Raw genomic sequence first — 25206 nt, 5'->3', positions numbered from 1 at the left:
ATTTGCTCAGCCCACCCAAGGCACCAGGTTGCTGCAGGTGGAGCCCAAACACAGTGCAGGAGCTCAGGTTGTGCTGGTGTTATTCCTAAAGGCAACCCACAGACCTCTTTGAAGCTTCTTAAATCATATAAAATACATAGATTAGCTGGACTAACCTAATGACTGAACAAAATTCCTGCAGCACCAGGAGATCCTACTTCTCATATCCCAGACTCCCTCAGAGCTCTGGGGTGTTTCTCCAGAGCAGTACAAATAATTACCATCATAAGAAAAATTTTTATTTTTTTTTTAAAGTAAAAATTCATTTAAATTTTAAATATATTTGTACGTTATATTTTGAAATAAGTTGCTTTTTTGTTTTATTTTGTTTTGTTATTTCAAGGTGAAGGGATGGAAGCAAACAAAGAGGATTTCTAGCAGGAAGGCAAAAAGCCTGCAGCTGAGCAGTAGGGAAATTTCTCCTACTGGGGGCTGTGAAATAAATTAGTCTTTTTTTTCCACACTGCTTTGAGTATTAAGGGAGCATTACACAGCTTTGTTACTCTGGTAATTGAGAAAATTAGCATTTAACAGCAAAACTAATTGCCCTTGCTTAAAGTTGCAGGCCACTGACTTGCTAGAGCTTGTAATTGTTTCGTTGTAGGCAATAAATATTTCAGCATTATTCCTGCAAGTTTATTACTTATGATAACATTCACATAAAGCAGAGCAAAATATTTTCCCATCAACATGTAATTTATGCCAGAACTATCAAAAACCCTTGGAAAAAATGAATCCATTCTTGATGATCTTTCAGTTACCCCCTGCTTCTCATGCCTGTTACACCTGATATGGGATCATATATAACAGTAGAAAAAGCAAAGAAAGAAGGATTGTGGACTTTAAAATTGATAGCTTTACATAAGCCTGTGTGTGGTCACGAACACCAATTAAAAAACCCATTGGAGTTATTACATCCAAATAAATTACTACCTTTTTATAACTGACCTCATGTGTTTTCTAGCCTGTCCCTAGTGCAACATAAACCCGTTAATTTACACCATTTTAATATAATCCCTGTAATTTAATGTGTTTCACCACAAGACATCAACAGGCCTGTGTGGCAGCTATGGCTTTCCCACCCCAAAGGGCAGCTCTGGATATTTTTAGCAGTGTCTCCACTAAGTGACCCTCAATCCATCGATAAGGATCCCCTCTGTCACATCCTTGCATGGCACCGCAAGGACATCTAGTGCTGAGCGCTGATGCTGCACAGACAGACTAGGTTGGGGTGAGGAACCTTTTCTTGGATTTTTATGTCCATGCAGCAACACAAAGTCTCCATGGGGGCAGTTTTAGGATCTTTCCCCAGCCTAAATCGCACATGGGGTGATGCAGTGGGGCTGATGGCAATGGGAGATCCATGTCCTCACCTGCTTGCAGTGCCCACCTTCCTCTTTCTGGAGGTGTTTTGGGATCATCCCAAAGCCCAGGACAAATCCAGCAGCAGCTGAAAGTGACTTCTGAGGTTGGAGGTGGCTGCAGAGCAGAAGAAACTCATCTAATTGTGCTTCCATACAACCTGTCTGTACCCAAACTCACATATTAAAGCTGCTTGGGCAATGCAAGTGGGGCTATTCCTGAGAAATAAGGTATTTCTGAGGTGAATCTGAGACACCCGCAGCTGGGGCAGGTGGACAATGAAGATTTCAAAACCATCTTGCAGCAATATAAAGTCAGAGTCTTGCTGGCTGACACACAGGTGTATCAGTCAACCCCACTCAGATTTAGTATAATATTCATCGCAGTGCTGATGTGCTCTGCAGTCATGAGAGGGAGCTGTGCTCCTGCAGAGGCTGTGTGTCCATCCCTGCGGTGCTGGGCTGCTCAGGACGGACACATGGATGGGAACCCACCAAGCTGGGCAGCAGTGAAACTCTGCTCTGCGGCTCCCGGTGCTTCAGGAGCCCGCTTGGGCTGCGTGGGATTTGGGCAAAGAGCCCAGTTTTTGGTTTGAGGGGGGCAAGGAGGGCAGAAATCAGCAACAACAACAACAAAATATGGCCGGGCTTAAAACCAAGATAAAAACGTGTATAGGTGCGGGTTGGGGTGACCCAGTCCTTCCAGTTCTTCTGGGCTGGCCCCAGGCACTTTGTGCAACCCACAGCCAAACGCTTCACTTCTCTTTGCAGACTGCTTATGCTTCTAGTACTCCTTTTGCTTCTGTTTGAGGGCAGGTCCGACTTGTCAAAAGGAAAAGTCAAAATACTTAAAAAAAAAAAAAAAGAAAAAACAAGGAAAAGTATGTTTATGTTTCAAAAAACAAACATTGATTTAAGGAGTTTTTAGTTAAACAAAACAGTATTTTTAAAGTTGTTTTTCCTTCTCTTTTTGGAAACTTATTAAAAACATAGGTATTGACAAAGTTGTTACAAGTTTCTAAATAACTCCAGGAGAATTTTATGCTGTTACCTGCCCCTGCTCCCATCCCACTGCTGTCCCCCTCTGTTGGCCAAAACACAGGATCCCAACTCTAACCTCACTGCCAGCTCCACCCCATCTCATGCACACAGGTTTTTATGCTTTTAATTAGGGTTTGAGTCACACCTTCAGAAGCCCCAAACTATTTCCTGGCAAAAACCTGCCCTGACAGCGTTCCCACCCCGTGCAAGTCTAGATTGGTGCTTTGGTTTTTGCAAGACATCTGGTAATCTCCTTGAAGACGTGTCTGCACAGCCTGTGCCCAGGTAATTACATAACATGATGCCCAAAAACCCTGGCAGTGAACATCTCCACATCACCTCACTGCAAACACTGGGTGCATCTTGGCAAAGCCCCACAGGCTGTTCCTGCTGCTGGGTCACTGTGTGCAGCCATCAGATCTGCAAAGCTTCTGGAAGATTATGGAAAAACAAAACAAACCATAAAAATAAATAAATAAATATTTTTATAACTCCAAATGGATAAAGGGATTCCCTTCATCTCTGGGGAATTTCAGAGGGAATTCCCCAGTGCACAGAAGATGTAATATTTCACCTTTGTCCCTAGGTTTATAGCAAGCGACTCCACAAGCTCATCATAACCTTAAAACCCATTTGACTTCCAGCACACAGATTCTTGGTGCAACACTCCCCATCTCACCGCGTGTCCTTCATGCCTGTGAAGCATTTCTAGCTATTTGTCTCAAACTTGTAAAAACAAAATGGGACAGACTTGATGCTTTCAAGGGAGGTGGCTGCCTTTTGTACCGGAAAGTTGGTCATTTCTTTTGAGCCTTTTTTTTTCTTTTTTTTTGGGGGGGGGGGATAGCCATAGGGGTAGTGCTGTCCTACTAAACCATTCCCTTATTCCCTTTTCCAGCCCTTGTTTATGGCTCTTATTCATATTCTTTGGTGCTGGCAACCTCCAGGTGCTGGCAATCACAACAACCTTGATAGCAAAACTGTCTCCTACAACCCCTGCTGGAGACACCAGTGCTCTAGCAGGCTGCAGAAAGTACTGAATTGTCCATTTTTAAAACAAAATACAAAAACCTTAGCTGACAGAATAGCCTGGTGCTTTTCTAGGGCCACATGCCAAGAAGAGGTTCTCTGGATGACTTCTGGGGTTATGACAGCATAAAGTCATCATATGTCCACCCTCCTTCTGAAAGAATGGCTACGTGTGCTCAGTCTGTCGTGGAGGCTCACACAGCAATGTCCTGAACCCAGCTCCCCATACAACACGTTTCAGTCAGAGTCTGGCCCAGGACCAGCAGCAACCTTTCTAGAAGCATGGGCAGTGCCCTCCGCCACTGACAGGCAGATTAGATACAGTGGCCAGGACGCTGTGATTGGGTCTGTTCCTTCAATAAATAAACCAAGTTTTCTTTTAATCTTTGCTGAAATAAAAGTATGAGCTCACTTCAGGAAGTTTTTCAGTTTCCAGCTGTGCCACTGAGGTAAGCTGGCAGGCCTGGGGTGCACGGTCCCAGCCTGTGTAAATAGGCAGCAATAGAAACACAGAATTACGGCATCAGAGAGGTTGCAAAAGACCTTCTAGATCATCGGGCCAACCTGGCCTACCAAGACCCAGCACTAAACCACGTCCGTCAGTGCCACATCCACACGTCTCTTAAATACGTCCAGGGATGGGGACTCCTACACTGCCCTGGGCAAGGGATCAATAAACACCCTGCCTGAATTAGCTCAAGGCTTTTCACCTATGCCCCGTGCTGAATAACCATTATGGAAGTTGTAGTGGGTTTACATGGCAAGGTTTTGGTAGCAGGGGGCTATACAGGTGGCTTCTGTGAGAAGAATCTAGAAGCTGCCCCGTGTTATGTAAGGACCAGAGCCAAGCCAATAAGTGATGTTGTTTGCACCTCTGTGAGAACAGAGTTAAGGAAGGGAAAAAAAAAAAAAAAAAAAAAAAAAAAAAAAAAAAAAAAAAAAAAAAAAAACACAGCTACACAGCAGCTGGGAGAGTGAGAGGAGTGAGAAACAGCTCTGCAGGTGCCAAGGTCAGTGAAGAAGGAGGAGGAGAGGTGCTCCAGACCTCAGAGCAGAAGTCCCCTGTGGCCTGTGGTGAGGACCATGTGAAGCAGGCTGTCCCCCTGCAGCCCATGGAGTACCACGGTGGAGCATGGTTCCACACTGCAGCCCGTGGAGAAGACCATGGTGGAGCAGGTGGCCCTGCACCGACGGAGGCTGCCGCCTGTGGAGGGCCCCTGCCGGAGCAGGCCCCAGGCCGGAGCTGCAGCCCATGAGGAGCCCATGCAGGAGCAGGGGGTTTTAGGGGGAGCTGCTGCCTGAGGGGGACGCAGGCTGGAGCAGTTTGCTCCTGGGGGACGGACCCTGTGGTACGGAGCCGTGTGGGAGCAGTTCTTGAAGAGCTGCTGCCTGTGGGCAGCCCACGCAGATCAGTTCAGCAAGGACGGCATCCTGTGGGAGGGACCCCACGGCACAGGGGATGAGAGTGACCGAGAAGGAGCAGTGGAGATGAAGGACTATAGACTGACCATAACCCCCATTCCCCCGCGCCGCTCGGGGGGGTGAGGTGGAAAAGGGTGGATGAGGGGAAGGAATTTCTTTCCTTTGTTTCTCACTTCTCTAGGTTGTTAGTAATAGGCAATAAATCTTTCTATCTCCCTACTCCGAGTCTGTTTTGCCTGTCACAATAATTGTTGAGCTATCTCCCCATCCTCATCTCAACCCTTGAGCCTTTTGCATCGTATTTTTCTCCCCCTTTCCCTTTGAGGAGGGGGAGTGAGAGAGCAGCTGAGGTGGAGCTTGGCTGCCCACCTGAGTAAAAGCACCACAGAAGTAAAGTTCACAGTAAGGGAAATGGAGAGAATAGCTGGAAAGAAAAAAGGTGTGTGAAAAAAGGCTAAAAATTCAGCAGGGACCAGCCCGAGCTCTTCCCCTGGGGCTGGAGAGGAGAGGTTGGGCAGCAGTAGGAAAATGCATTTTTAACAAAAAGCGAGGTCTTTTCCCAGCTCAATGTAATAATCTCACTCATGAATGTGCTGAACACCCTATATAAAGGAGAACAAGACCTGTAGAATGGAAACAGCCTTCAGAGTGTGTTCAGCTGCTGCAGGACAACGTGGGACACACCAGCACCCCTAAAATCCCCCAGCCCACCTATGATGAACCCCCGAGGACATTTGCTCAAACAGCTCATTTGATCCAGGCTCATCCTCTTTTGGCCTTTTACACTTTTGAAGGCTTTCCTTCATCTCCCCACTCTGAGCCTCCTGTTTGCTGAGCTGCTCTACAATACGTCAGAGCCTTCTTATCAGGCAGGGTGGCTGCTACCTGCTGCCTCTGTAAGGATTTCAAAGCCAAACTTGTCCGGCAGTCAGATTTCCTAGGGTGGACTGTTGATTGAAAATGTAATTCCCATTTATTATTTTAAGAGCAATCAGAAAAGAAACAAAAATAAATAAACCATGTTCAGATAGTGGTTTCGGGGCGTGATCAAATGCCTCAGGAGAAAGATATTTGGGGACGGCAAGGGGAATGACTTGATACAGATTCAAAGTTGTTGCAAACCACAGTTGAAGACAAGAGCCCTGTGAGAGCTAGGGAGGAACAAGAAGATCTGAGCTGAGAAATGGCATTGAGAAAGTGAGCCTGTTGAGTCTCCACCATTATGTGTTCAGTCAGCCTGGTTTGACTTTATTAAATTAAAGGCTGTCAGCATGAGGTAACCATCACCGGCAAACCACGTCTCCGTGCATGAATAGCTATGCTCTGACCTCAAACCTGAGTGATGCTGAATTTCCATCAGCAAGAACCTGCTGTTACCCATTATGAAATGAAAGAACCTAGTCGTATGATTTGCAGGATCCATCCCATAATAGAATCACAGAATGGTTTGGGTTGGAAGGGACCTTAAGGATCATCTAATTCCAACTCCCTGCCATGGGCAGGGACACCTCCTGCCACACCAGGCTGCCCACAGCCCCATCCCGCCTGGTCCTGAACGTCTCCAGGGATGGGGCATCCACAGCTTCTCTGGGCAACCTGTGCCAGTGCCTCACCACCCTCAGAGTAAAGAATTTCTTCCTTATATCTAATCTAAATCTACCCTCTTTTAGTTTAAAGCCAGTACTCCTTGTCCTATCACTTTTATCCCTGATAAAATGTCCCCATCATCTGCTGCCTTAGACCAGCCCTGGTTTATGGGGACCAAGACAACCTTAAAAAAATAAATATCCCATCTCAGCAGTGACATTCCCATTCACCTCTTCCATGTGTTTTCTTGAACTCACATCTCTAGCCACCACCATTCTTGCTGGGCTTTTTCCATCTAACATAATCCTCAAAGTAAACGATTTATGAAATATTATCCCAATAAATCTGAGTGTTAGGGGATCAAAGGAAAATGGAAATTACATTTCTGTATGGAAAGTGCTTAACATTAGGTCCTTCAGCAGGCAGGAGCCATTGGTCCTTCCTGGCCCTGGGAAGAGGGAGGGTCTGGGGCTCAAACACTCAGCTCCTAGGAGAATGAGCACTTTTTTTCCTGTGCTTTTCCATTTCCTTTATCAGTGCACTATCCGAGGACCATTGGGACTACTCACATGATTTCAGGGGGAAAGACAGTTCATCCGTGATGACATTCGACCGGAGCAGCAACGTGTTGTTCCAGCTGGGGGGTTGCTTTCAAAGCCCAATCATTTTCTCGCGCACGCTCGGCTTGAAGGCAGGAATCTGCTCCAGCAGAGCCGCGGCGCTTCCTCTCCAGTGAGCCATTTCCTGAAATTCGGATGGAGGGGAATCCATTATATTGTTTAAAGGCAAGGGAAGAAAGAAAGAAAAAAAAGGTTTTGTTGGAAATGGATGTAACAGTGAGCAAGGAAGGTCACAAGGGCCAGGCAGCCTGGGAACGAGCTGGTTCCAAGCCCTTGGATTTGCTCGCCTTTGTTTCGAGGTGAGAACATTTCTTTTTGCCAGGTCTCGTCCAGCTCTCCAGTGACGTCATATCCAGATTATTCAGTAGATGAGACCTTTGGAGTACTACAGCAGGCAGTGTTTGTTTATATAGCTTTATCTTTTTCTCAGACACCTGCTTCTGCATCTTCCTGAAAACAGTTTATTTATGTGTATTTATATTTTCAGGAACAGGAACTTACTTATGTTAGCCTCCAGATGACAGCCACACGACGTACATAATGGCATGTCCATCCGTCCAGAGCTCCTCAGAGTGGCCTTGGGCTGCCTTTTGCCAAGCCAAGAGGATCACGCATGGGGAGTGCTGGAGACCCACATCGCTCTCAGTGCTCCTTTCTTTAAAAGAATAAGGGTTTGTGTTAAAAGGATAGAAACCAAGGGGTGAGGAAAGGGCTGGCTCATAGCAGCTCACCCCTGGTGCACCTAAAACCCACCACCTCTATGCAGTGCCCTGGGAAATCAGGAGCAGAAGTCAGCCACCTGCTTCACAGCATCCATTTGAAGCATTATAAATTTGGGATTTCCGTTTTCCCTTGGGGGGCAATGCCAGCCAAATTTGGGGAAGTTTGCTGAAAATTTTATTGAAAAAGGGGAAATGCTTTCTCAAATTCGCTCACCAGGTCTGTTGTTGGAGAGAGGCAGAAGATCAGATGGAGGCTTTGCCATTCCTGTGGGGCCGCCTGCTGCCCGGCGTGCCCCTGGGGAACCACGGCCATGAGTGGACTCAGCACCACTCACTGGGGACTTTCTTTGCTTCTTAAAAACACGGTTTCATCAAAACCAGGATTATGCAGGCAAGAAACCAGATTTAGCAGAACACAAATCTGGAAGGGGAAACATTAGCCAAAAAAAGGGAACCAAAAGTCTGCTCCAAAATCCCAGAGGTCACAGCATTTCCCACGGTGTCAGAACACTGAGACTGAGACTCTGGCATAAATCCCAGATCAAACACTGGTTTTCTATTTTTATTGGAAATTTCCTCCATATCTACTGGAAAGTTTCTGAAATTTCTTACTTCCATCTCTGTGTATGACAGAGGGAGTACTTTAAAGCTGTATTTTCCAGGTGGGAAAGCACTGAGCTGTATACTTCTTACTATAATGCATTTGATCATGTCACTGTATTGCCTGGTGCCTGGTTTAACATGTTGCCTTAATTCAGCTTCCTAAGCCAGCTCAGTTGTATTCCAGCCAGCAAATCTGCTGCCAAGTTGTTCACACTCGTGAGAAATTTCCCTTTGCTCAAACTTTGCAAAAGTGCGGTATGGGGGATGCGGCATTTTTGCAGTCAGGTCACTTGGGATGGCGTGAATCACGTGTAATCCATTCATACCAAACAATTCCCTCTCCCAGCTCCTGTGCCTCGTTGCTCATTAGTCACCTTAATTCCCTGGGCAGCTGCCAGAGATGCTGTGATGAGGGCAGCCTTTACAGGAAAGCTGATAGAGCAGCCCCTGAGAAGAGGAGTTTGGCAAACAGGTGCTGGAAAGGGCTCAAGGAAAACTTTGATTGCAACATTTGGGCTTACAATCAGGGGAAGCTTGTGGACATGAGCTATTTTTAAGCGACTTCTGGCTAGAGGCTGTACAGAAATGGCACATTCCATGGTGGCTGTGCAAGGTTCAGCCCCAAAGGGGAGATCAGGCACAGAGGAGCACACGAGCGGTGCCCGGGGCGTGCATCGCCCTGCCAAGCTGTGCAGAAAGCACAAAATCCCCTTAGCCTCGAGCTACAGCACATCAGCATCTGCTGCAGCCAGCTTGTTTCCCAGGCTGTGGTTTGATAGAGCAGCAAATCCAGCCCTGGCATCCCAATGAGCAGATTAAAATAAATAATTACCAAAAAGAAAATAAAACGCAGCTGCACAGCACAAGGGATTCACATGGTATAAACTTGCCACCAGTTCATATTTGCTTAGAAACAACACTGATAAGTTACCTTTGTGCAGCTTGGCTCGCTGTCCCTTCTTTTTGCAGCCCTGTGAGGGCGGCAGCATCCCACGTGCAGCCCTGAGCACCTTGCACTGGGGGCAATGCCCCTGCCTGGTGGAGCGAGGCAAAACCTCTCTTGCTGCCTTTGAGATGCAACATCAGGATTTTTTCAGCCCAAAGGAGCATGAAAGACGTTCTGCACCTGCAAGGCCAAAAGGCAAATCCTCCCCCTGCATGCCACCAGTCCCGAGGCAGGAGGGCAGCTGCCGCCTTTTGCTTTTTGCCTCTATTTCCAAAGACCTCCAGCTGCCAGGCAGTGTGAGTGGAGCGTTACTGCCTGGCCCAGCCAAATTTCAGAGCAAATGGGAAGAGAAACCTCTCCCCCCACCTCCTCTACCCCTCTCTGGCCTGTCACGATGCCCCTCATGCACCTTTTCTTGCCATTTTCTCCTTGCTGGATGAGGGAGCATAGCCCCTGTGTTGTCTTTGGTCCCCAGACAGGATGTTCCTGCAAGGGATGGGCTGAATTTGGTGTTTTTCAGGGGTAATAAATGGTAATAAATGTTTCAATTTAAACATTAGGATCTAATAAAAGCAAGGGGATGCTGAAGGTGGATGCCCCAGAGGCTGCAAGGGACGGGCTGAGTCTGGTACTCCCAGCACGTTTAAACTGTAAAGTCCATTTATTACCCCAGAAGAACAGCCAGGATTTTTTTATTATTTTTTTTTTCCCTGACTTACAAGTTCCTGGCTTTTTCAGTTGAAAGATATATGGGTCAGTTCACGAGCCTTGAAAGCTATCCGTCCCTCTGAGACCTCTGCTGACTTCGAGTTACGGTAACACTGGATACTGGGGTATTAATGCCAAGTTGCAAATGAGGTTTGCTCTGCTGGGCCAGCTCTCCAGAAGAAATGTGTGTTTTAGGCCTGAAACTGTGCCTGTGGTCTCATAAAAAAGCGCGGCTCTCCTGGTTCACCAGTTTTCTATTTCGTTGCCATTAAAGGAGTGATTTCGTCCTGCCCTTTGCTCGTCCTCTGCTCTGTGTTTGCCTCCCTGGCAAAGCGCTCAGTGGGCTATAAAAGTGCAGCTCCAGCTTGGAGCCTTACCCAATATTAATACCCCAAAATCCACAGCTTGCCGCCAGCAGTAACTTTACACCCTCGCAACCCCTTTCCAGACCTATTGCAGCACCTCGCCACCCCCAGCTCGCCTTTAACCAATATTTCACCCCGCAAATCCCCCTGACCTGGCCCTGCTCTGACACCGCAGCCTGTATTTACCTGCCGCAGGTCGCTGGGCTGCAACCAAGCGGCCTGGATGCGTCCCACTTCCCAAAAGTGGCTCCTGCAGTTATTTCGCCAGCCCCTTTCCAGCGAGCCTGAGATGTGGAAATTCACCTGCAGGGGAAATATCTTAAATAAACAGTGCTTTCACCTCGCAGGCAGGGTTCCCCGGCTGGCGGTGGTGCTGGTTACTGAGCAGGGTCACACTCCCCGTGCGTGCTGCCTGACTCAGGATTTCCCCCCCTTTCCCTCTGCTCCAGCGTGGCCGTAAAATCAGACAGAGCCGACAGCAGCGCTTCCAAGTTGTGACTGCAAAAATTGGGCTGGAAAACGAAATCCATGCTGCTTCTTTTGCAGAAAGGCAGGGACGCTGTCTGTGCAGCCCCTCTCCTCTATGCTAGTGGGGCTTTGGGCAAGGTGCTGGATGGGTGTCTGTATGGAGCAGGAGGGCATGTTCATGTGGCAAAATGCCCTGAGGCGTTTTGCTTCTCACTTGGAGGAGAATTTCTCTGCCTCTGAACTCTGCAAGGACCCAGGTTTGGTCCTCAGGGCTTGTTCCCAGAGCAAAGTGACCCTTCATGCACAGCAGATCTGTGCAGATTTCATGGCTCTGGCAGGAGGCAGGACTTGCTCAACAATAGCAAAGTAATAATAACAAAATTTGCTTTCCCTTCCCTTATTCCTCACTTGGCCACTCTCTAGCCAGGAGCTTGCTTTTACCCTCATGGCTTGCTTCAGAGCCCTGCAAGGCAGAGGCAGGCTTGGCTCCAGCTTGAAACCCCTCGTGCTAGCATAGCCCCCCATGCTCTGTCCCCATGTCCCCCCCATGGCACGCAGCTTAGCACAACCCCAGCAGCTGTCAGCTGAGCTGCAGTGATCAGCAGTGCTCTGGCTGGTGGCCTGCCCAGCTGGGAAATAACGCAGCTCCTTCCAAGCCACCACGATCTGCAATAGTCCAACAGCTCCCTAAGGCTCTCGGTAAGTCTGAGATTTACGCAGTCGTCGGGCTTGCCATCTGTCCTAATGCTCTAAAGACCTTTTAAACAGAGTGGTCTGGCCAGGACGTGGCTGGATTTAGTCCTGTACTCAACGAAAGACAGAAATGTGGCCAAAAAGTGAAGGCTGAACAACCAATTTTTTCCCTAAGACTATTCCACTGAAATAATTTCAATCCATGTACATATAAGGTGGCTCTTTTTAAAGAACTGGGCTCTTCTAAAAAGCAAAAGCTCACAATGAACATGCTCCAACATCTCCTAAGTCCTCCACCAAAGCAAGAAGTCAACGCAGTAAGTTTGTTAGTACAAAGCAAATTGCACAATGAGGTACCTGGGTTCAGACTTGTACAGTCATTTCTGCCACACCCGCAAGTGTGTTTGTTTAAAACACACCAGCCTTGACTACAAGGGCTCACCAGCATAATTTTTAAAAAACAAAACAAACAAACAAAGAATAAACAAAAACCCCACAGTTCTCTTTTTTATCTTGTTGATAAAGTCTTCAAATCCTTGTTTCTGTTCTGGCAACAGAAGTTTCCATTGTTCCAGTAGGTCTCCAGAGCTTGCTCTGCAAGGACAAAAGCTGGGGATGGAGTAGGTTTGTGGAGGGCACTAAAGGAGGCTGAGCAGCCCCAAAGGACAGAAAACGTGTGCCTGACATTGAGGGCTTTCTGATGCCCTGGGTTTTCTTGAGATCCCCTCTTGGTGGCAACCAGAGGTGTGAATAAAGCCCCAGAAACCTGCTCTGTCTGAGCTGAGCGAGGGAGCTACTTGAGGCTTCCCAGCCTGACCGGCTCCAGCCACTGCAGCTGCAGAAGGCTTCTGCTGGGCAGCACAGAGAGGACGCTGAAGGACAAGCAGAGCAGTCTCCAACTTCAGACAACTCACCGAGGTAACCTCCAGGCTAGGCTGTGCATGCAGCAATGAAACAGCACTGAAAGCATTTAGCACCTCGCAAAGCTGTGCCACTGCTGCAGGAGGAGCGCGATGTGCGGGAGGCCCAGGAAGACACTTTTATTTTTCTGGTCCTGTCACATGCTGCAGGTCAAGGTTATAACGCACGGAAGAAGGCCACACATAACAAAGCAGCTATCTATTGACTCTCACAGCCGGTGTTTTGGAACAATAATTCGTATTTGTCTCCCTGGCTACAGGGAGCTGAATGGCAGCCTGGATTAGCACTGTGCACTCCTGCCCTGACAACTTTTTATGGCTGATGAGTGAACCACTACTTCATTCCCGAGTTCTGCTGCTCTGACAGCCCTCCAGGGCAGAACATAGGATATTTTCTAAGCACCAGTTATGAAAAACCACTTCCCTTTCCAGTCCTACACAGGGCAAGAGAGCCAGCTATTTAAGACACGGTAACCCAAGCCCCCTGACGTAGGCACTGGCTGCTGCCCTAGATAGGAGTTCCCCTGTGCGGGCAAATTAGATCACAGTAACACGATGCTGGGTACAGGAACGATCAGCATGAGCACTGACTTTGACTCCAGTGAAGGGAAGGCAGCAACTCACTCAAAACCAGCCTTAACTCCCTTATTCCCAGTGTGCTCTGATGCCCCTTGACGTTTTTAAGCTGCCCTTTGGCTTCTGTTCTCTGGTTCGTTCACTTCTGATGCAGGAATTTGAGGCCTGACCCCAAATGTTATTTTTAGAAAGGTGAACATTGATTGTTTATTGATTTTTTTTTTTCCTAGCAAAGGTCAGCTGCTGGGAAGGAATAGCACAATCCTGGAAGCTCAGTGCCCTAGCATCATGAAGGATGAGTTACAAGGTGAGGAAGATGGGCAGCTTTCCACATGGCTCAGGAGGACCGTGAGGGCACCTCTCCTTTAACCGCAGTAGGATGAGGCAATTAGATTAGCACCATTAAAATAAATGGTGCTAACATATTTAAATAAATAAAAAAATCTCAAAAAAAAAAGTAGCCAGATATTGAATGGGGGACCCAAAGAGATGGAGTCTCCATCCTGGGAGACATGGAAAGCTTTCCTCGATGAGGCACTGAGCAAATGCGTCTAACTCCAAACCTTAGCCTGTGTTAGTAGGGTTGGAAGTGAGCCCTTTAAATGTCCCTTCCAACCTAAACAATCATAACTTACTTGACTAGGCCATGATTTGGGATCTCTCCCAAGAGAAGATACTAGGTAACAGGAAAGATCTGAAATCTCCTTGGCAAGAACAAATTGCTTGGCAAATAGCTTGCTTTTGTTGCATTGTTTAGACTCACAAAGAGGGAGAGGATGCTTTAGGGTAGTGTCTACAAAGGTACTCCAACCTGTTGGGCAAAGATACACAGAAAACAAATCCCATGTTGAGCTCTGAGGGAGGGGAATGAGGCAAGGTTCAACAGGCACAAACCACATTCTGGTGTCTGCCAGGAAGCTGATGAAGAATAGTTCATTAGATTTTGTCTTGGTCGGAGTTTTAAAGTCAGAGTTAAAAACAAACAAGCTTTAATAAGTCTGAAATCACTTTATTGAGAAACATTTCATACAAGTCCGTGGCAACAACATTCAGGTGCAATACAGCAACACTACAGACAAGCTCCTTGCACATCTCCCTGCACAATTTGAAGAGGATTCTTTTAAGAACAGCCACATACAAAGCTCTCCAGAGGTATGTGCAGCATCCTGTCACATCAGCAAGTTTCAGTACAACACAAGGAGCAGAGTGTCTTTACATTGAATAAGATTAGCTGTAACTCCTAGGAGAGGTACACAAGGCTTTGTAGGTCTGTTGAGAATGCTGCTGGCAACATAAGGCATCATTTCCACCCATCCCTGCTCATTCAAAACACTGACTGAAAGCCTGTAGCAAGATGCTTTGCTAGAAAAATCTATTAGAAAATCAGTATAAAAATCATACTATTTACCATAAACCATCAAAAAGTGACTGTGCCATTTCCCCTTAATACACAACATTATTAGAAGATGACATTACGTTAGAAATTCACATTACAGTACACAACTTATTGCTTCTCTCTGAAATCCTCTGTGCAGCAGAAGCCCCACACAGGTACCTCAGCAGAGCAGTAGCTCTCCTTCAGTCCTGCTGTCCGTACAGCAGCTGCCAGGAATTTGGCCATCGCATTTTAGGAGTTAGTAAAAAGCTGCAAGATGGCAAACTGGATTTTTGTAATTCAGTACCATCACTTCGCTGAAGGAAAAAACAAAACAAAACAAAACAAAAACATCACAGGAATCTTTTAAATAAAAAGATACTAGATATTACATTTTGCTGGTGTTGTCAGTGAGATAATACAGTTTTGACTGTGTTTCTGTGCCAGTTTATTTGAAGAACACCACTTCTTTCAGTGAATTCTGGTCTAATAAGAACATACAGCTGAGCCACAGGAGCAACCAGAACCACATTGGCTTGTTTTGTTTCATCACAAACACAGCAAGACTGACAGACTCAGGGCTGCCAGCAGGCTGGCTGGAAATAATTGACTTTGATTGTTTTCCAATTCAATTTTCAGCTACCTGGAAGGTGTCGACATAGAAGAGCAATCACTAGCTTGCCCCCTGCTTCTCCAGGCACAAGATTCAATGCCCCTGCTGCCTCCCTGCACAGCTGTGCAGGAAAGGAGCTGAATCCCCACAGACTGAAGGTACTGCCACAAAACCCACTCCATTTGGGGACTTAACCTTCCCAAATCCATTTGGTGACTTAAGCTTCCCAAATAACTCAGCAAGAACTTAGTAACTCTCCACAGGACCTTGGAGAATACCAGGAGCGGGCTTCACATTTGAGGATGTACATATCAGATTCTCTACGAAAACAGCAGTAACCCATTCAGACACTGTTATCACAGGGGAGCTTTTTTGTTAGGGGGGATTTTTGTTTGCTTTCTTTAAGAGAGAGCTGGCAGCAGCCAGAGCCCCTCCCTGCACAAAGCGTACAAAATTATCTCCAGCTAGAGGTCCTAGGGCATAAAGCCCTTTCTCCTGAGTGCATTCATAGGTGAATGGGTCAACATCTATGGGATTCCTCTTGGGATTGACTGGTTGGTCGCTGTCCATTGCCAAATCAATGCCATTATTTGGCAGAAATGAGAGGTTGGGGTTTGAACCAGTTAGAACAAGAGCCATGGAAACTTTATAAGCTTTCTGGTAGCCATTCTTGTCTTGAAAGATGCATTTCTTGTCCTTGCCAAAAGACAGTACATGATGTTCAGGTAGGCTAACGTAACACTCATATGGCCCAGCATATGCAGCTGACTGTTCTTTCATCATCTGATGGACTTTGTGGTATTCAGGATACATCATTTTGGGTAGCTGGTTAAAAATAAGACCTGGATCACTGACTCGCCTCCGGAAAACATGAATTACTGGAATATTGCAGTGGTGAGCAAAGAGAATCGCATCAGCAGCTGTCAAACCAGCACCTACAATCAAGACTGGGTCTGACGTGATACCAATACTGTTGTTCTTCACTGCTTCCTCTAGGGCAGAGAGCTGGTGATGGACATAGGAAAGGTTCTCTCCCTTGACCCCCAGCCAAGTGGGGCTATCATATGTTCCAGTAGCCAAGACTACATTTTCCGCATAGATAGAGAAGGGCTCCTTATCACCTTGGACAGTTTTGACAAATCCATCCACCTGAAAGACCTCCATACCCTCCTCAGTGAAGTTCCAGAGGGAGTCGCTCTTCTGCAGATCTTCCTGCACGTGGTTGGAGATGCTCTCTGCACTCACTTTCCTCACAGAGGTTACAACAGTCCCACTTCTAAAGTTCTTCTGCAGCCCTTTCTTCATCACATAATGTTGGTAGTATTGAGCAATGTCTTCTGCTGTGGCTCTGTTGTTTCTGAGGCCTCTGTAATATATTGCAAGCAAAGGTCAAGCAGCAGTTAACTAAGAGCCTGGAATTTCTCCCCTCTTCCACTGAATGTATCCTAGAGCCATCTATCCTGGCAGTATCGGAGGAGACTTATCTAGTTTCCCTGACTTCAGCAAAGTTTTTTCTGGTACATGGAGCTAGCAGTCAAATCTGCAAGCTGTTGGATAGAGGCAAATTACTAACATGAATCCCATTCCAAAAAGTCCCCATCCCTAAAAGCACAGTCACTCATTTGTGTCTTCCTCTCACGTGTTTCACTTTTATTCCATTTTCAACTCCTTTAAGGTTTCAACTGTTACTTATCAAGAGCAGAAGCACCTGAGAGACTGTGAAGCAGCTCAGATGATTATGCTTGTCATTAGGGACAGAAGTAGTAGTCACAGAAGTCAGAGAACCATGCCTTTTGCAAATGTTTTCAGATGACCTCATGGTCACACTGTGATCATCATGCCAGTGTGTGTTGAGAACACATGGCAACCAGCACTCCAACTTTATCTGGAGGCACTTAATGCAGAATGGACTTTTGATGGGGAGAGTGACCTTTCTGTCAGGAGAATCACCCATGACAGATGGGCAGTTGCATTCAAGGAGTCCACTCCAGGTTCCCAAATAACCTCTGGATGTTTGAGGGGGAAAAATAATCAGGCCATAGATATCTCACCTTTTCTTTTGCCTCAACCAGTCTTTGAACTGGAGATCTGGGAGTCCCATCCATTCCCCTCTGCTCAGGGTAACCATAGAGCCCTCGATAGACTGGAACAAGAGAGTTTAAACAGCTTTCAGTTATTTAATGTACAAAGTGAAATGTAACTCAAGTTTCAATAATGTCTCAGAACATGAGAAGCCAGTGATTTCATCTGATCCACTAGCATGGATGAAGCCATCCATGTTCTCCAAAGAGAAAAAACTCTTGTTCCCTCTTACACCCCTTTTAAACTCGCTTCTTCATACACATAAAAATCAAACGTGGGTGACCAGCACATTGGAGCACCTTTTGACTCCCCAGTCAACACCTCTGGCTATCCTACAGCATGCAGACCTAAGCAGTTAGGCTTTGATTCACTTACATGCCAGGCACCTCCAGGAGGGTTTCTGCCAAGCACCAGGTGGGGAATGGCTCTGTCGGTCTCGTGCCACCAAGTGAGGACAGATTCTGCTGTTCCACCAAAGTCTGTGTCTGGACGCAGAAGAGTATCAAACAGAAGAGACACAGGGCTGTGGGATCGTCCCTCCAGACCTTCAGACAGATACTCCAAATCCTGAAGAGAGACAAATCACACGCTCAAAACATGTGTCCTGGCAGGCAGCAGACTGCCTGTAACTACAGCACTTCCAGTTAGTGCTTTTGGTGTTCTGTGAAGTTCGTTTACTTGCGTGCAGCCCATTACTGCCTGAGGGCTACCTCGAGGATCTTAGCAATCCAGGCACTCCATACAAGGGAGATTTGGATAAATAGAAGTACTTTGCTTAAGGCTTATTCTGTCTGCATACTTTGAAATTTCTGCCTTCGAAAACTCAAATGAGTTCATCACTTGTAATTTACCCCTAGGGTGCTTCACTATAATGATACACTGAAAGCTTCTGCTAAAAAAGTATTTTCTTTACACAAACCTGGTCCAAAATGGAGACATGTGGAGCCTCTTCTAGTTTCTTCTGAAGAATAGGATGAGGATGAAGAGACTCTCTTTTGAAGTAAGGGGTGTAGCCTGACAGCAAATATGAGAGACAGATTCCTGAAGGTCCATTCCCTAAAAAGACAAAATAGAGGAGATTTTTTAGTCCTGCAGACAGAGCAGCCCTTTAAAAAGTGTTTCTAATATCCAGATCAAATCAAAGTCACTGCTATGTATACAGGATATTTTCTATTGTCAGAATATCAGTGACTGACCTATTGGATGCAGCTGGGAAAATCATTTTACCCTCGTGTCCCCTTTTACTCCTTAATTACATACATTTGCATTGCAAGGTTATGAATTTGCTTACACAAGCCACAGGCTAACCTCACCTGAAGGCTGAGGTCTGTGTCCTGCTGACAAATTGAGTTACTGCTCATCGATTTCTTTAAGGGTCTGCAAACTGGTCACATACTGACTGGGGGCCTCAGCTGTCCTGGATATACATTTCCCATCTGTGTAGAGTGGTTCACTGTGCACAGGATATACAGGATGTCCAGAAAACAGTGACCAAAACAGCTCTGCTCTGCACAGTGTGAAAAGCCGTGTAATAAGGGATAGCTGGCAATAGTGGTTTGACTGACAGATCTTGAGGACACTTGCAGATTGGAACCAGTTCTACTGTGGTATTGCAGGCAGCGTGTTAAGGAAGAAAAGTCTCTCTGCCATGCCAAGACAGCCCCTCAGAATACAGCACTTTGAACAGATTGCTGGAGAGCTGAACTCCTCTTGCCAGCCACCCGACAGACAGTGGAAAGACTTGATCTGTGCGACTCCAAAGCCCAGCAAGAGTAGCCTGTGGAAAGATTTCACATGGCCGTTCTCCAGTATGTTTAATAGTTTACAGTGTCTGCATAACTAGCCGTCAGCCTCTCTGGCTCAGCTCTGCTGCTCGCTATGTGACTAACCACCATTACATAATGCAGTGACGATGTCGGGGAGGAGAGCTGAAGTGACAGAGCAGCCTGCAGCAGGTTGTGTTGACACAGTGCCCGTGCTGCGTGCATGAATCACTGGAGCAAAGGCCACTTGGGACATTTTAGATAGAAGGAGGCTCGTGCTGGAAAGCTAACAACAAGCTGAGCTATGTGAAGGGCAGCATGTGCCACAGCTGGGGACAAAGTCCCCAGTGCCGGTCCTCACCCAGTACTGAGTGAGGACCGGCAGCTGTGGGTCAGCATTCGGAATATTCCACTCACAGGAAAATTTTCCAAAACCCACAGAAATTAAACAAAAACTAAGCTGCAGCTGCGGTAGAACATGACACTTTTGAACTTACTCCTTTGCTTTGGAATGTACGAGGAGGTTCCTGAACCAAGCTTAAGCACCCAAGTGCACAACACTGAGCAATCGATGCAGAGAATTTATTTTCTGAACCACAGTTAAGTTTGACATGGATGGTCACAAGCAGAGCTGCTATTCCAGAAAGCAACTGCTTTTGTGAGCCTGCCAGTGCAGCAGCAGGAGCCTATGGGCTTCCCAGAGAGGGCTCTGAGGAAGCAGCTGGAACCTGTATGCAATGTCCAGCTGCAGTGAAATAGCTGTGCTGCTTCAGTCCGACAGCCTCCCCGTCCTGCACATCTTCACACCAATTCTTCAGAGGCTTTAGGGACATCTCCACACTGGGTCCCTGTTTAGCCACACTAGGTATCTCCCCTCTCACAAAGGACATAGTAAAGTTACTACATAACCTGCTTTCTAAACTGGTGAAAAGACACCATTCTATTCAATTCTGCATAAAGTCGATGTACCTGACTTATACATGCCAAGAGATTTCTCATGCATTTAAAAAAAATCTAAAAAAAGGTTTACAGAAACATTAACAGCATCTGGAGCACTTCCTAAGTAAATTAGGCACAAGAAGAAAGATCACACTCATCCTGCAAATCAAGCACTACAGAACATTAATCAACTTTCTGTGAAATGATTACCTCAGCAGAATGGTTGCTAACCCCTCTAAACACCCAACAGAAAAACCAGAGCCACTGAACTCATGTCCAAAAGGCTACCTTTTCCTTTTATTTTTTTAAAAAAAGGGTGTGTTTCAGGTTATTGAATAGTTGGTTCCCTACTTCCTACCATTCATTTTTGGTACTACAGAAAGTTTGACTGTCAGGCAAGGGAGGCAGAAATATTAGCCAGGGATTTCTGGTTTGAGCATCCAACACACGGAACAAAAGCTGAAGACAGCAAGTCCAAAGTAACAACAGCATCAGAGAACGTAGACAGGAGAAAACTTACCTATGATCACCACAGGAAGCGGCTTGAACCCAGTCTTTTTCTGATGCCTGTTCAATATTGAATACATCTTCCTGTTTGAAAGCATTTAGGCCCAGGAATCAAACCTGTTAAAACAGAGAAGTTCTGAAACATTTGCTTGACAAAATTACATTACTGTCTATAGCCCATAGAAGAGGGCTGATACAAATTATTTCCTTGCACTGTACACCGTCACATTATACTTCTACCCTCAGGACAGGCCTACTCTTCTTTTCACCCTTTTCCCTCCCTAGAAGCTGAAGGATGATTCCCTGATTATATCACAGGAAAAGGAAAGGGCCCTTATCTTTCCCTACCACACACGAGTTTCGGTCCCTTCAGAACAGCTGGCAACATCAGTAACCCTCTGACTACAGTAACTGACATGTTGCAGCTTGCCAAAAAAAATATCGTAAACCCATTTGTGAGTGCTTTTTATTTTTTAAAGTAGCTTGTGCATTTATTATGAGGGTAAGCAAATCTCACTCGAGACTTCTGCCCAAAGGCTGGAAATCTCTTGGCTGCGTTTTCAAACACGTGCTGCTCAATGGCTAGAGGGCTTTTGGAGAAGTGCTAATACAGTTCCTGAACCTGAGGATGCCCTCTTTATTCGTCTTCCAGAACACAGAGTTCTAAGTTTGAATAAGTAAATAGCAACAATTCTTTAAACAAAACATGTAACATTATCTTAGAGGCTAGGTTGTCATTAGAGAACCTACAAAACACCTGATTTTGTCATGCAAATATTCAATGAGTAGTGAATCAAAGGTTTGTTGTGGTTTTGTTCTTGATGGTTTTCTTTTTTGTTGTCGTTTTTGCCACTCCTGCAGGGATCCCACCATGTTAAATAACTACCTCAGTTTTCCAAGGAATTAAACTACACTGTCACCAGTCCATGGCAGTCAAAAGTTACTTCTACCACAGTAAAATGGAGATTTTCAAAATCCACCAGAAGCTTTTATGTTATTCTACTGAGAATACAGCCTTTAGAAATATTATTCTCAGCTGGGAAAGTTAAGTCAGAATCCACTGAATGGTACGACTTTGCTCAGCAGGGCATGCTCTCCACACCCTTCCCAAGCACAGCAAAATATTTGGCAAATGCACCGCACACTCCCATAAGGTCTGGCACATCACCGCCTCTGACACAAGCAGATGCCATCCTACGAGCGCAATGCTCCCCTTTAAGCCTGACATTTATATCCCCAGCAGCTACGTTAATGCCGTAAGACCCCGGTGATTGAATGAGCAGGCAGGACCACAGTTAAATTTAGGATTTGAAGAATCCCAGGCTCCAGGAGGAGACTTGTGAGTGCATTCGCCTGCAAGGATGTGACACCTTCTTTGTGCACCAAGACAAAGGGGCACTGGGCTAGACTGAGAACTACTTCAAATTGGGTTCATTTAAGTAGAGAGGCACATAATAAGGCCTACATGTGGGATTTAAAACTAGCAGTTTTGTCCAAAGTGTGTATCACAGTTTAATAACATCTACTAGTTGCCTTCTACCACTTCACTAAGTCTTTCTCATGTGTTTTGCGTGAACCACATAAAAGACATAATAGCCATGTCTTTAATTCAAGTCATTTTGGGCATCTAGCTTTAAACAGAGTTGAAAACTTCATTTCCCAGCTTAGCTGTAACCCAAAGGCAGATGCACATACCCAGAAGACGAACTCTTCCACATGTTGCATCCATGTGGAGGCAGGCATCCACCCCTTAAGGCATACTTACCCCAACCCCAGTAGCAGCAGGAGCCCAGCCTAACTGGCCAAGTATTTCCCCAGCCTTTTGGGTTAAGTTCTGCCATGTGAGCCAAACCCTGCACTACCATCAGCAGATTGCGGTGTAAATCTGCCTGCAAATAGTTCCCCACCACAAAGCTCCAGAATTCAGCACTAGCACCCATGATGTCCTGCGACATCAAAGGTACAGATCACTTACCAGTGTGACCAGTAAGGTACCCACTCAAACCAGCATAAATCACAGTACTTATCTTACCTTTCCATGGTAAGAAATAATTCCCTCTCCACAGCTGCACTACATAAGACAAGTTTTTATTAATTTTTCCCAACATCTTTTATCTCTGTGAAACTACTGGGGACCTGAAAGCGAGAAGGAAGATCTTTGGAAGGGCTCTTCCATGTCTCTGCTCCGTAGCAGGCTGCAGCAGCATGCACAGAAAGTTTACATGCACGCTGCAGGCAGTGGTAACCCAGCAACATCCGTGGGACTTTTGCTGGAAGCAAGGGCTGCGGAGCCAACCCAATCCTGCACAAGGCAACAGGTCCAGGAGAGCAAAGCCAATACGAGAGAGAATGAGCCCGTGAGCCTCTTCGTAAAACCTGGGCACAAGGTCATGCTGTTGCATGCCAGTGCTTTCCTGGGGGATCCCAAAGGGGACAAAAAAGGCACAAGGCGGTAGAAGTCAGTCTGGCAGCCTTGTTTGCAGTGCAGGAAGGTTGCCTTGGCTCCCGGCCACTGCTCCATGCCACCCTGCCCCACCCTGATAGAGTACAAAGCCAGCAGCCTCAGGCTGAGCGATAACTCCCACCCTCCTCCTCCTTCTGTACCTTTTGATGCATGAAAAGGGAGCATTTGCTGCAATTAAACCAAACAGTAATGGCTAGAGGAGCACAATTGTTACTCTGAGAAAATTCTTAGTTCTGTGCACATACATGACACTTTTTAGCCATGGTTTTACTCAAGATCTGGGTTCACAAAACCCCATTGTGACCATTTCAATGCTACATGCTTTGTTTCCCCAAGTTTTGACACCAGACAATTCTATCAACACAAGATTAACTGTCAGATGCTTCTGTTTATCCTAGCATGTCTCTATAAATGAAAAGCCCCATCCACATCCCAAAGCTGGCATTTCTATAATTTGTAATTAATTAATCTACTGCTTAGGAGAAAATGAACCAGATGCTGAACCTGTTATAGCTGTTCCCATCCTGTAGACTAGCTGTTTGACTTCAGGGGGCAAAACTGTGCTCAGTGTCACAGGCCAAGTGTTCGCTTTCCCTGCCATTATAAGTAAAAGCAGATTATTTTTTCAGTTGCAGAATAAAGAGATTACATACACCTGAATCACCACACAGTTAATTCAGTGCAGCATATGACAGCCTGCTCTTGCAGAGACTACTGGAAAGTGTACAGAAGGCTGAAGTTCATTTCACATTCAGAGAGAGGTGGTTAACTAAATGCAACAAGAGAAAGCCTAGGATGGAACCCAAGACTCATCTCCTCATGCTTCTTTCATGTACGGTAGGCTGCTGGGCACTCACGTTTAGTCAGTTTAGTGACATTGGTCACTGCTTTGGCTCCTGCTTTAGGTTTCCTACTTTAAATGGCTGAATCTTTCCTCCTCTTCATTTGAGAGCATGCTGCAAGCTCCACAATTCCTCTCCTCACTGCTTCCAAAGCATTTCAGCAATGATGTGATGTTACATAATCATTCTGGCTTGGAAAAGCACCCAGCTCATCCTGGACCAGACTCCGCATACCTTCCTGACACAGCCTTAAGCCTGGAGGGACTATAACTCACAAAGCCGGTCAGTATGGCCCCTACTGGCTCCAGGCTGCACAATTGAAACAGGTTTTAAGCAAGCAGAAAAAAAGCAAAGATGAATTAACAAGGCAATGAAACTAAATCATCTTTAGTAGAAGTAAAAGGCCAAGTTACATCAGTCATTTGCAAGCAGCTCTCCCTAGAACATCAGTGGGACTTTTGCTCAAGTAAGGACCACTAAGCAGGGCCTCTATAGTACATGGGGAGAGTTCAAAAGAGCAGTGCAGTCAGCACATAAATAATGGAAGAGACTGGAAGTGCTACTGTGACACTTGGGTTTAAACAAGAACAATGCTAATGTAGAAATGCAACAGTTTCCTTCAGCTTGTTTTCTTCATCAACTCATCCACTTCATCAGCAACTATTTAAATTTAATTCATTAGTGCTTTTAAGAAACAGAAATCCTAATAGTTTTTGAAGTTTACACTTTCCCAATAGCTTTTAAGTTGTTCACTTTCCCACAAGTTTCAGGAGCTTTTTTCCCACCACTTGTGCTATCGCTCTCATATGCAAAGCCAGAGTACCCCAAAAAAGCAATGTCTGTGGAAAAATTCAACTTTATGGTACATAAAAATTGTACCTCTTTCTACAAACACCCCTGTGATATTCTGAAAGCAATGTTACAATATGCAGGACAAACAGAACTCTCTGTATTCACTTATAGCCTTCTTACCTTTAGCAGCAGGTCTGATGAGAAGTGAGATCTTTGTGAAAATGCCTGTACAGCCAGGAAAGCCAACCAGACTCCAAGCCTTGAATACTGCCTCTGCTCTAAGACAGCTGCTTAAATATAGTAGGCTACCAGTACTAAATGAGAGGTGGAGCTGAAATGAATGGAGGCGGAGCAAGGAAAATACTTATAAGCATGAGTCAGCAGGAATAGTTCCCTTCCCGGCTTGTGAATGAATGATGCAGAGTAACTTTCCTTAGTGATGCTCAGCTGATTCCATGACCACAGGAAACGCAGGTTTATAGGAGCCATGTATGGTGGAAGCACTACAATGAACAAATGCACTCATTTTTAATCCTCAGGGCAAATTAAAACCTGACATTTCATAAAATGCGATACTTCCTAAGGCAGAACTGGGTTTTTCCTTTATAGCAAAAAAGAAAGCTGCTACAGTGGTAGCTCATGGAGGGAACAGGAGCGATAGGATACCACTGAGTACTTGCTTTAGAACTGGAAATAAATTGAAAGAACTTCTGTGATTACTTTCTACCC

The 25206-nt window shown here is 45.9% G+C and overlaps 1 protein-coding gene and 1 long non-coding RNA gene across 2 annotated transcripts; both read right to left on the bottom strand.

Moving 5' to 3' along the window:
• Nucleotides 1-347: 347 nt before the first annotated feature.
• Nucleotides 348-10704, bottom strand: LOC309882530. Its single transcript, XR_014318310.1, has 4 exons — nt 10630-10704; nt 7601-7754; nt 7049-7223; nt 348-2872 (listed from the first exon to the last, which is right to left on the bottom strand). It is a non-coding gene; the product is annotated as an uncharacterized lncRNA (long non-coding RNA).
• A 3390-nt stretch (nt 10705-14094) lies between these two features.
• OSGIN1 (oxidative stress induced growth inhibitor 1) lies at nt 14095-24792 on the bottom strand. The gene is made up of 6 exons (XM_082770141.1): nt 24658-24792; nt 20393-20496; nt 18090-18226; nt 17546-17737; nt 17140-17231; nt 14095-16454 (listed from the first exon to the last, which is right to left on the bottom strand). Exons 2-6 carry the CDS (start codon nt 20475-20477, stop codon nt 15464-15466), a joined length of 1497 nt encoding a protein of 498 aa, XP_082626267.1. The 5' UTR covers nt 20478-20496; nt 24658-24792; the 3' UTR covers nt 14095-15463.
• Between the last annotated feature and the right edge of the window lie 414 nt (nt 24793-25206).

Source organism: Aythya marila, assembly GCF_965140915.1.
Source record: "Aythya marila genome assembly, chromosome: 12".
Taxonomy (NCBI): Eukaryota; Metazoa; Chordata; class Aves; order Anseriformes; family Anatidae; genus Aythya; species Aythya marila.
Note: the sequence above shows the minus strand (reverse complement) of the source record. Positions and strands in the feature narration are given on the sequence as shown.

Excerpts from the sequence above, each read along its gene's own strand:
- OSGIN1 (XM_082770141.1), bottom strand. The coding sequence starts at position 20,477 with ATGCTTTCAAACAGGAAGATGTATTCAATATTGAACAGGCATCAGAAA. Across the intron at positions 18,227-20,392 it reads GCTTCCTGTGGTGATCATAG|GGAATGGACCTTCAGGAATC; the intron begins GTAAGTTTTCTC and ends TTGTCTTTTTAG. Across the intron at positions 17,738-18,089 it reads ATGTCTCCATTTTGGACCAG|GATTTGGAGTATCTGTCTGA; the intron begins GTTTGTGTAAAG and ends GTCTCTCTTCAG.